General features: G+C 36.1%; 1 protein-coding gene across 3 annotated transcripts in view; it reads right to left on the bottom strand.

Moving 5' to 3' along the window:
* The window catches only part of sfmbt2 (Scm like with four mbt domains 2), a gene marked incomplete in the record, with an annotated part of 54,418 nt that overhangs the window by 39,918 nt on the left and 1,958 nt on the right, over positions 1–12,542 (bottom strand). For 2 of the 3 annotated variants that reach the window (XM_014018230.1, XM_014018231.1), the window contains 4 exon segments: positions 1,341–1,581; positions 4,388–4,476; positions 7,443–7,615; positions 7,999–8,030. In XM_014018230.1, coding sequence (XP_013873684.1) covers positions 1,341–1,581; positions 4,388–4,476; positions 7,443–7,615; positions 7,999–8,015 — 520 coding nt within the window. 3 annotated transcript variants of the gene reach the window in all.

Below are 12,542 nucleotides of genomic sequence, written 5' to 3'. Positions count from 1 at the left end.
GTCCAAACTTTGCACAAATTTAATGAGAATTTAAAAAAAAGAAATAAAAATTAAATGTTTTAATTTCTTGGTTTAATACCTTCATATTTTAAATTTCTAAAACTTCCCTGATATTAAAGTAATATTTACAATTTGAATGGAAGACTTTTGCTAAACAGTGTAATGTTAGAAATGTAATAGCAAAAATATACCTGTTTTTTTTTGTACCTTTGTACTTTAATTACTTTGAAAACCTTCAGATTTACCTTTACTAAAGTTTGTTTTGACACATTCTGTAGTGTGCCTATACTGTAAACCCAACTTGGTGCTGAATAAATAGAAAATAGGGAAAAATAAATTAACAGGATAAATAAATTATGATCTTGAAATAACTGCAGTGAATAATGAGCCAGAAACCCCAAGAAAGACTGAGATGCAAAAGAAATGCAGCTAAACGTAAAACCTGAAATTAAGGACTATTAGTTTGAGATATTTACAGAATATTGTGTTTTCTAAAGCTGAACATTATTTTAAAGACATTGGCATTGTGATATTAATATCAGTATCTGGRATAAATCATGGACTTTTATAATCCAGGTGCCTTGTTTTCATTTGGATGATAATATTTTGTAAACATCTTGACGACAGAACAAACAAGAGGTAAATAAAAGTTAGCTCATGTTTTTTAAAAATGTTATATTTTAATGCTTCACATGAAAGATCCAATCTGCTGTTAAAACAGGAACTTTTACTCTACTTTAACTTTACTTTTTGGTTTTACTGGTTTCAGCTTATCACAGCAACAGTACTTATACTTGAGCAAAATATTGTTGTACTCCGTCCACTGTTGTTTTTGCCTGATGTGGACAGACTTGAGTCTGTTTAACTTTCTCATTGATGGTCACTTTTCTGCTAACGAGTACCTTCAAAACACCGTATCTAGATGAATTCACCCAAACTGCAAAGTTTTTGTTAAATCAGCTTGATTAGGAAAACCACAACTGTGAGATTACRATTAATAGTAGGGACATACAGAAGAACCAAGGCTTTGCTGATGGTTTAAAGCAGACTTTAGGTGTCACAAGTATGGCAGCAAAAAAAAATAAGTTCCTGCTCTTTCTCTGAAGTCTAACGAAACATCACATTAGATTAGTATGTTTTGTGCACAAGAAAAGAGGATGCGGGGGTGTCACTGCTCCAACACACCTGTGACTGAATTAACTCTTCAAATTCTGCTGAAGCCTGTTAACAACCTATCATCCAAATCAGGTGTGTTGGAGCAGGAAAACCTCTAAAACATGCAGGATAGAGACCCTCGAGGACTGCAGTTTGACACCACAGATTCAAGGGGTTCTTCCTACCTTCGGGGGGCATCAGCGTCTTCTTGTTCTGGGCGCACCAGCCCACGGGGTGCAGCTCTGCTGTCATGATGTCACACCAAAAGTCTGCCTTGCGGTCGTCGCYGTAGCCGCTGTAGCGCAGCAGCAGCAGCTGGCCACATGTGGTGATGATGGTGGCCACCCAGTACGTCTCTGGGTTGCTCTTATTGGCCACCTCTAGCTTCATACCTGGCTGGAAGCTGCTCTGAAGGCTGATTTCCACCTACACGGGACAATAAAGGAATACATCATGTTTATAACAAGGTTCGGTGCAACAAGAAGACAATAAAATGTTGAGATCAGTTTTTTATTTTGCAGTTGAAGCTTTTATAATAGTAAACAATTTAAATGCAAATGTAAGCTTTTTTTTTTTTTTTTTTACATTTTTAGGCTCATTTTTTAGCTTACATCTGTCTGCAGTGCAGTTTGATGTGTTAAAATCGAAAGTTGACCATAAAACAAATTTCATTTAATGTTTTTTTCCCCTAAACTGCTTCAAATGCAGAACTAGAAAGCAAAAGACTGAAGCAAAAGGTCAAATTCCTGCTAAGCAAAGATGACCGTGAACGAGTCATGAGCAAAAATGCTTACATTTATAAACAAGGAAAATGTTTCAGGGGAAACTCTGAAAGTTTTACACACAAAGATAAAATTTAGTGGGAAGTAAGACAGCCCGTGTAAACAATAGTTTTAGTGATTTACTTTGGAAAATATGATGATTTCATTTTGAAAACAACAGAGAGATTTGTGTGAACAGCCTAGCAGCAAACACGCTCTTCATTGCTTCATAAAAGCAGCTTTAATTTAGTTTTGTTTAATTGACCCCACTGGACATCATTATTTTTGCTTCAGCTGATTCAATTCTAAACATTTATATTTAAAGCTGTCCCTCAATATAAGTAAATAAAAATATTAACTGATTTTTTTCTTTTAATGTAGGTTTTAGTTTATGATAGTTCCGGGCTGTACTCAGTTCTTAGGAGCCTAACAGGATGTTCACATTCATTACTCACTAACACAACTGAATGAATAAGGCAACATCTTAGAAATAAACACAATACAGTTGGTCCTGGGACTTCCTGCTGCAACAATGCAAGTGTGCTGTATTCCTCTCTGGTTGGGTTATGTAAGAGGGCAGCCTCAGCAGCTAAGTCTGCCTGAGTGTGTGGGGTTGTGTGTGCACGAAATCATTGTTTCAATTTGTCCAAGGAGGGAGAGAGAGAGAGAGAGAAACGAGGGCAGCACATCACTAAATCACATTTTCCTGGGGAATTCGTGTTCCGTTTTTCTRTCTCTCAATCCACTTACCAACAAGGCAATTTAGCGTCCCCAGAGACCTCAAATCACCACTCAGACAGTTCGTCCAACATCAGGACTCATAAACCCCGCAGATTCTGATCCTGCCCCCATTACACTCATTGCTTTTTAAAATCAAACAGCAAAAACGTTTCCACCTCTACAGCCCGGGCCGCTGAGAGCCTCATTGGAGCTGGCATCTGCTTTGTCGGTCAAACACACCATTATCTAATGGATAAAAACCTCATATCCAAGAACAAATAGATGCACCAATCTGCCCCCGTTTTGTAATTGAAGCAAAGCTTTATACTTATTTGGTAAAGGGGGAACGTTTGGAAAATTTACTAGTCAAACTGTCTCATACAAAGGCATAAGAAAATGTACAATAAGGACTGAAAGGACATAAAATGTACCATCATGTGCATTACATAACAGTCAGCTGCCATTCCTGGGGTAAGTCAATCATGAAGATTAAAACATTTAAAAGTGTTTTACAGATTAGCACAAACTACAAATTAAAAAAGATGTTGTGAATCTGTAATACAAAAATCAACTAAACAAACTCAAAGATAAAAAAGAAGCAATTTCAATATAAATATATTTTTTCTATCAACAGTTAAACATAATAATGTTAAATCCTATCATGGTTTAAAAATACTGTATATCAAGGCTATTCAACTAAATTGCTCCGGGTGCCACAGTTAATGCAGACCAGCAGCACAGGGGTTGAAATTAAAGTCATTATGTAAATAAACCAAGTATTACAAAGATCTCCTACCTTTGAAATAGTTTATTTTGCTGTGTTTAATCATGAATACAACATGCAGAACCCTATGTAATAAAAGTAGTGATAATAAAACAATAAAAACAAAAAAAAAAAACACATTATGCCTCCTGTTTAACACAAGTAAGACAACTCTGACTTGGCAAAATTTAAAACCAATTTTATTTTCATAGTTTTATCCTAAACTGTTTGTAGTTTTAACTGTCTTAGATGTTCATAGAAATGTTTTTTTTTACCAGCTTCTAGACAAGATTCTGACATCAATAAATAACTTGTACACTTAATTATGTAAAAGTGTCTCACTAACATTTTACAGACTAAATATGTTACTGGAAATACCTGAAAAGACAGAATTGAGATTTATTAAATTTTAAACTGTACTGCAGATAGAGGTCAAAATGTATTAAAATAAACAAGCAAACCAAAACCCCCTATGGTTGGAATAACAAGCAAAAGCAAATCTTTATTGTACAATACTTGGGTTTGCAGTGGTTATATTTTTTACATATATAACATGCAATTTTTATTAAGACTGCAAATATATTTGATACAATTAATCAAGAGCAAAAAAATATGAAACTGAAAGTCGATTCTAGCAAAATATATGCATCCTTGCATTCCCCCAAGAAATCAGGACTTCACTTACTATTTTTACATTTAGTTTTACATAAATAATTTTAAAAAATCTAATAAAAGCACAAAACCACCTGCCAAAGGAGTGTTTTTTTTTGCATCACTGCATGTTTTGTACGCTTTCCTGCGTCACTAAAAACATTTGTGTTTTTAAAACAAATATCTTCAACAACTTACATCACGAGGAAACAAAGAGCGAACAGAGTGCATTAAAGGTGTTCACACAGCACGTTCTAATGTGTTGTTAAAGGCTCTCACGTCATACTTTTCTGCAAGACTGTGTTTAAAGGATCAGAATCAAGAGTGGTGATCGTACGTGTTTGAAAGTGGTGTGAGGGGCGGCGTCTGCTCCCGTCTCCTCCATGTACTCCTCCCAGATGAACTCCTCTTCCATGGACTCTGCATCTAAACAAACATCATCATTAAATAATTAATTTCTAATCAAATCCGCTTAGGGTGATTTTAATTCACAGTTTAGCACACATAAATGCAGCTGATAAGCGCTGAACTCACAGGGAATTATTTATAGGACTCGTCTGAGCGCACAGCAGGCTACATAACGTTACATAACGTCACTAATGTTCCTCCTGATGCTAAGATTTGTTCACTTTGCCTGTGGGAGACTGACACATTTAAAGCATCGTGTGTCTGTTGTTTTTCACTGTTGTGAGTCTGTTGTATCTCTGGAGACTCCAGCATGAGGCTGTTCAGTTTAACAAGAGGAGACGGGAGGTAAATGATGTTCGCTTTGTCTCATGAATGCAGACACACACACCTGCTGTTCCTCAGATTCTTCTACTCCTCCTGTTGTGTGAAAGTTGAAGGTTCACAAAATGCTGAATTTCAACAAATGTAAACCTTTTCTTTAGTTTAAAAAAAGCATGACTGCTTAAAGTGAACGGTCTCTTTCTTTTTTTTAATGTTTTTTTATTTGGTCTATTTTAAAACTTAGCAAGTTTATTGCTTGGGGCTGGAGGAAGTGCAGAACAAAGAGCAAAACTGAATGAGAGCTTTGTGTTTTCTATAGAGGAAATCAGTATGTTGCCAAATAGTATGTGGTGATTAGGATATCTTTGTAAAACGTATCTTGTTAACATTAACTATGTCATGAATGCATCACAAACTGGTGAGTAAATACCAGAAAGTTATATAAAAATAAATATTATTTGTCACCAACTCTTTGCTCAAACATTTTAGAGCTTAATCAAGTTACTCAAAAAGACAGAAAAGGCTGCAAACATACAAAATCCTCCATGAACACAGAGGAAAACAGAACATTTCACATAAGCTGTAAAGCTAAATACTCATGACCACTGCAGAGACAAAAGTCAGATGTTTACGAGGCTTAGTGGGGTTAGAAAGAAAAGGCTTGAGTCAAAAAATATGCAGGATGTGACATTTAAAAAAGCAACAATGTTAAACAGGTAAAGCTGCAAATATAGACTATAACTCCCACCAGAAGGTAAATTAATCTAATGTTTTCATTGTGATTGTAAACACAGACTTATTTCTAAAGCTGTTTTACCACAACTATGCTTGAAGCTGCGACTCTGCGTCCTGTATGTAAATCATCATGAAAAAGACTATCATTAATGACCAGCTGATGTGAGATCAGTCACAACTGTGTCTACAGCCAAAACAAACTTTACTAATCTCACAAGCTTCAGATAATTACCTGAGAAAGTGAAGCTGCATCAAACTGTGTGTGCTGTTGCTTCTGTATGCACGATGCATCATCTAATCATCTGATAGAATTGGTGCAACTCTTCTGATATTGACGTCGCTTGCATCATCTTTGTTTGTGTTGTTAGTGGGGTGTGAGATGAGAGATGGAAGCCATCATTCCTTAAGATTTAGCTTCTTAGCAGCCAGGCTCCCTTGTAACTTTTTAAAAGTATTAACAGACCTTTTACAGTTTTTCCTCTGGACTTTGCTTTTTAAAAAAATTAATTAAACATATTTTTTTAGTCCCTGTGCAAGACCATGACAAGGATTTTAACAAAATGAGAAAAGTTGGAGGAGAAAAAAACCCACCAAACTTTCTACATAATTTACAATATCTGTAATGTTTTTAAGAGACAATAAAAAGAAACCAGAAAATTTACATCAAGTTTTCAGTTTGTAGCACTTAAGGAATCACCTGGTTGGAGCTAAAATACTTTAAGTGTCAAACTGTACACATTTGGTGTTTTTCATAATTCAGTTTAAAAAAATTGAACAAATTGTGTCTTTGCTACAGGCTGCTAATAACAAAAGATTCATGTTAAACTTGTTTTGTGTTGACAACAATAGCTTCATCATTTGAGATTAAGAAACTTTTTAAGCCTTAATTTAAAGATCAGGCTTTGACAGTAAAACTAAACATTTTCCTGAATATGGTCAGGTAATAACACCAAGTGACCAAAACAACCAAAATCCCATTAAATTTTATGAAAGACTTTCAGGAAATCTAAAGAAATTTTGATCAAGAAAACTTAAAGTTAACAGAAAAGTCTGACTGCACACAGAAACAAAAYATAAAGAAATGAAGAACGACTCAAGACGCACAACACTGTCCTGTGTGTGCATCAGTATTTTTAATTTTAAAATGTTTTATTTATTCTGTCTATGAGCACTGAATTTACATGTACAAAATAAAACTGTAAATCTTAGTAAACTCATAAAAGAGGAATTGCAGCACTCATTTACTTTTGTTTTATGTAAACTTCATCTAAATACTTTATACACAGGGTGACTACAAAACACTAAAAACTTGTTTTGAATGTTTGTTGGCTTGTTCAAAACTTTCCAAGGAAAAAACAGCTCATCTTTGGTCTGAACGGAAACTGAAACTCAACTAATGACTTTTAATAATGAAAGTAAACTTAAAAAAAAAAATCCAAAAAAAAAAAAAAAAAAAAACAATTATGAAAACATTTTTGTGTGTGTTTGTTCAACACTATCAGTGCAGGTATCGACTAGACTGGCAGAAGAATGTTGTTAATCTCAGCAGCACTGTGTGCAAAACATCCTCATACGTCACATGATACCGTGTCGTTTCAGACGCTCTAATCAATGCCTTCAGCTCAAACTGGATGTGTTTACCAGCCAGAGAAAAGCTACATGCTTATGATTCAGACTGTGACTGGAATACGAGCCGGTAATGAATCAAAACATGAGGACATGTGTCAAAACAAGATAAGGTGATACAGCGTGGAGGTGCTTTCACTGTACGTTTCCTGTCATTCTAACATTTTTAAACACAGCAGGAAGAATTATAAAGTGAGTCACGTTTTTAACTCCAAATAAAACGTTATATTTAGGTGAGTGCAGCTTCATTAAAAACAAAACAGACCAAAGTTAAAGTAAAGAATAGATGAAGTAGATCTTACCTGTGTTCACCTCTTCTTCTTTTCCATTTGTTGAAAAGAGCAGCGGTGCTACAGTGAGGGCCAGCGGCTGATCCTGAGTCTGCATCTCGCAGCGTTTGCTCCCGGCAGGCGTGACCTTTGACCTGATGAGGCTCAGCTCCTCTTTACTGCATCCCTCACGTTCCCCGTTAGCCCTGCAAGAGAAGAGTCGACCTGAATCAGTCCTCTCTGACTTATCAGATAACTGCGAAACAGATGATATCCATCATTGGATCAACAGAAAACTGAGGGTTTTGGTTTAAAAAGCAACTACTTGGTGAAATCTTCCTTGAAAAAAAAAAAGAAAAAAATAGTCTGACTGGAAATGAAGCATTTACAGCTTCTTTAAAGTGGTTGTTTCGTGTGAAGAGAAGCAGCAACTGTAATAACCATAACAAAAGAAAACATAAAAACAAACAAAGCCTTAATAAATTCAAGTGTTAAGAAGAACTCAACTAATCTTTTTAATATCCCCAAGCAAAAACTCTATAAAAGTCAAATGCATTTTAAAAAGGATATTAACGAGAAAGTTATAAACCTGTAATCGCAAACCATCCTCTGCCTCTTCAGTTCTGTAATAGTCCATGGCTGACTGCTGCATGCATTTGCTTACCACAGCAAAACTTCCATCACATAACCAATCAGAGTCAGATAAAGCAGAAAAACTGGAAGGACACGAGCAAATTAGCCTGACTAGAAAACATGCGTGTGGTCGAACACAGAAGTGGAGGGAAAAACCCTCGTAGCAGCTAATTAGAAGAGAAAAAAGAGGAAATATGACTGTAAACATGCATTTATGACACATAGAGCAGGGACTTGAATCTTGCAGTAAACAAATACTATTTCTGTTTTCTAAACCATCAACCTAAAAGTTTCATTTAGACTTTCTGCCCTCATTTCTTTGTTTTTATGTTTGCTTTGTGATTTTCATATTTTTACCCAGATGATCCATATTAACTGACACAGCTGCATTCAGATCCTGAGGTAAAAACATAACTGATAAGCAAATCAGCATTAGCCTGTTAGACCTGATGAGCAAAGGTGAGTTCCCCCCTTTTAGAGAAACCAATAACTCAGTGATTCCCAAACACTGCAGCTTTCCACCCACATAAAAAGTCACAGAGACTAATAACCCCAAGTACACCTTTGGGAACCACTGAACCACACAACTGAGGCAATCGTCTTCCTTTTCCCAGTGTTTTTGTTAGAATTCTCCTTTTCTTAAGAAGGAATTTTATGTGTAGTATTCGTAAACGTTTTCATTGTCCTTGTGATTTTTTTTTTAAATATCTTCCAAAGGGTCAAACTTCCACATATTATTTTAAACAAGCTTTGTGGAGTGCAAAAGAAAAAAAAATGTCAGGATACAAAATAAATAAAGAAATAAACAGTTTGCAGAGATAAACAGAAAGTCACGCCCTAAAGAATACAGCAAAGAGGAGAGAGATGGATCGTTCTTCAGCTGGTCATTTCAAGTTATCATTTAATACGAATCACTGTGATGGAACTAAAACTCTTTTTTCTGTCTGTCAAACTCAGTCATTTTTTCCCCATCATTTAAAAGAATAAATAGAGGAAACTAAAAATGCACTTTTGGGATTCAAGAAGATGGAACCGTCGTGCCGAGTGGAGCCAGCAGAAGGCAATATTTTTTAGGGGTGGCTGTTGCATCCCCTGGCCACGGGTTTAACAAAAATAAATAGATTCCTCTGAAAATGGACCAAAAAAAATGAGTGAAAGGCATCAAATGCAAAAGAAAACCTTTAAAAATAATTAAAATAACTAATAATTAAAAACACTTTTTTAAAAATTATAGCTCCTTGGAAGTAAAATATGAAGAAATGAAGGATAGTTTATGACTTTACAACACTGGACATCTGCTATTGTGTATTACATGCTTAATAATCGTTTAGACAAAAATGAATAAATTGACTTTAATAAATTGTCCAAATTACATTTCATCACACTATTTCTTTAAAGAACAGAAGAACTGCTGCAGTTTTTTGATATACTGAACTTAACTACTTAAAGTTTTACTTAATATAACTTCTGTTACACTGCAGACTGTATGACTTGATTTTTAATTCATCCGTACAGTTCCAACATGTCAGGAGCTGTTTTAACAGCCACATCAGTTTTACTTTATATCCATGAAATCTCAGATTACTTCCTTTCTTGTATTTCAGGTGAGATGTGATGCTTCAATAACCATATTAAATAAAAAAGTGCTTTATTTCTCACTTTAAAGAGCACTGATTATATAAATGTATTCCTGATCAGATCTCCATCCTTTCATTTTTTAGATTGCAACTTTCTGAAGAAATTAAAAACACATCACCTAAAAGCCACTGCGCATTAATGCACACAATCAATAATCTGAATTAATGCCGTGTTATCAAAAAATCTGCAAATACCTAATTATAATATGCTCATCCTGTTCCTGCAGAGCTTTTATTATTTTACAGCAGAGAAAATATGCAGGTGCTACAAAAAGACGCTGTAAACACGTTCTGCTTATTTTACTGCATCATTAAAATCCAACAAATGCAAGAATCTTGTAAAAATCAAGAAAACACAATCAAACTTGAGTTTGTATAATCCAGGTCACAAAGATAACAAAACCTCCCTTCCAACAACAGAGCATGTTTATCAYTTGCCTTGTGGTCCTCCTTAGTCATGTATTCACATCAACAGTAACTTTCATCAACATTAGTGCCGAGGCACGCCACGGTCACACAGCAAGGCCAGGAGACCCAGGACAGCTCCAAGCTTCGGTTCCCCCTCTTAACTTTCAAACCAGTCCCCAAAAGAGCAGCAAATACTGTTATCCCTCGATACGGTGAGAAAGCCATCCCGATGTTACAGGAAAAAACAACCAAAAGAGCAGCAAATACTGTTATCCCTCGATACGGTGAGAAAGCCATCCCGATGTTACAGGAAAAAACAACAAAATTAATCAGAGAGCAGACTCTGTTTCTTCTCAAACAGCGCTGAAATCCAGAGAAAATGAAAACACACAGCTCCTGTTTGAGCTCATGCGTGTGTGTGTTTGCAGAGCTCTGAGGCTGCAGCACAAAGGCTGTGACGGTCTCCACAACCGCCGGCCCGACTGTGCCACCCCCCCTGCCCACCCCCAGCCGCTGCACACACACACACACACACACCCCCTCATGACGTCTCACTGTGGCTCCGGCACGGATCCAGTGCGTAAACAACAAGCCGAGCTAACGCAGCTCACATGACGGCGTGCGCTGCTCCTCGTTTCTCGCCCGCCCTCCTCCATATCTAAAAGCTCCACAGCCATCATCAGCTCTGTTGACCTGTCACTTTCATCAGCGTGCAGCGCTTTATGACACTCATTACAGCTCAAACTGCACTCAGAGACTGGCAGAAGGAAGCATTACCAGCAGCCTTTGAACCCAAATTTCCCCTTAAAATTCCCCAACTCAGAAACAAACGTTTTACATCTGCCTTTTTTAGACACTTCCGCCAAAAAGATAACATAACAGTTTATAAAAGCTTTTATAAAGGAAAAATAAGCACATAAACATATAGTAAACAGCTAATTTTGTATTTACAACTTGATTTCTTAAAGTTCTTTTAGACACCAACGCACAGGTTTAATTTAGTTTCTTTAGTTCAGGGATTTTCCTCTGAACTGAAAAGATGATGTGGTTAAAACAGCAACTTTGAAAACTTTAATTTGAGCACTTCAACAACCTGATTGGATGAAAACTGGAACAGCAGCCCTTACGTTTTCTACCTGCACTTTACAGACATTAGAGATAATTTGCTTTACAAATGTTCAGATTTGTTAAAACATGATATGAAGCTGTTTTTTTAAAGCTCGTTGTGCTGAAAGACAGAAAAAAAAGAACAAGCAGGAAATGCATCACATTTGCCATAAAGTTCCACAGAAACATGTTTGCAAACTTTTAGGTGTTCTCTGCAAATTTAAAGTTTATGGTTTTGACTCACTTTCTTGTAAATAAAACAGTTCCCAAAAGTACTAAAGCTTGTTCAGACTTATTTTTTTTTTGTTATAAAAACCCTTTGAAAACAAGGGATACAAATATTTGCTGAAACGTATCAAATTTAACAATCTTATCAAAGTTTCTAAAATTCGGAAAACATTTTTCTCGCTCTCGCTTGTCAAACAGGTTTTTAAGCCAGAGGGTTGGAAAACTTCACACTCTTTCACCCATAGTTAATCTGTTTCGTCATTAATTTAGTCTCCAAAAGGCTCCAACTCTTCGGACCTTTTTCTTTTCTTTTTTTTTTTTATTTAATCTCTGCTGACGGGAGGAAACAGCCCCAGATTGGTCACTGAGGGGATTAAAGTGGCCTGGTAGTGTTAATCTCAAACGCAGAACATTTGTGTCTCAGATTGAGTTTTTTTTTTTGTTTATTCTTTTAATTGATTAGCCCCAGATGGGGCACTGGGCATATACACGTGCTGCCCTTCTGCCTTTCTCTAAACCCATCCGTGGCAAAGATTTAATGAGGGATTTAGGAGATTAACTACCACTGCATGGGCTTGGCTTTTATTGCATTACTCCCTATTAGGTTCTCCTGTTTTAGACCCATCCAGAGCGGTTTCCTCTTGGCAACAAAACGTCTTCGTCCAACAGTTTCTGCTCTGTTTCCAAGAGCACCGCTGCACCAGTGTTTTAAACCCGTTACAAAAGGCTAACAGATTAGATAAAACAAAGAAGCTGAGAAATCTGCGCAGTGTTTTTGTTTAAGCATCCTTGAAGAAAAAACAAAACCTGCATCTTACGTTAGAGAGAATTTCCCTTCCTTTTACGCAAAGAAAGTAAGAATCAACWTTTTCTTTATCTTCCTTATCTTCTTGAGGAATAATTAACACACAAYGCCTTATCAAAACAGATAATTGGAAAAATAACTTTCTTGCACAACAACTCCTACTGAATCGTGGCACATCAATGCTTTTCCAGCTAAAAGTGCTCATTATGGTGCTTCCATCACCACACTGCAAAAACTGTCCATCTCACCAAGTTTTAAAATCTTATATCAGCCAAAACTTCTTTTTGATCTTGTTTTGAGACTGATTTACTAAAC

This window comes from Austrofundulus limnaeus, unplaced genomic scaffold (assembly GCF_001266775.1).
Source record: "Austrofundulus limnaeus strain Quisiro unplaced genomic scaffold, Austrofundulus_limnaeus-1.0 Scaffold187, whole genome shotgun sequence".
In the NCBI taxonomy this organism is placed as follows: domain Eukaryota; kingdom Metazoa; phylum Chordata; class Actinopteri; order Cyprinodontiformes; family Rivulidae; genus Austrofundulus; species Austrofundulus limnaeus.
The sequence above is the reverse complement of the archived record's forward strand: the minus strand, read 5'-3'. Positions and strand labels throughout refer to the sequence as shown.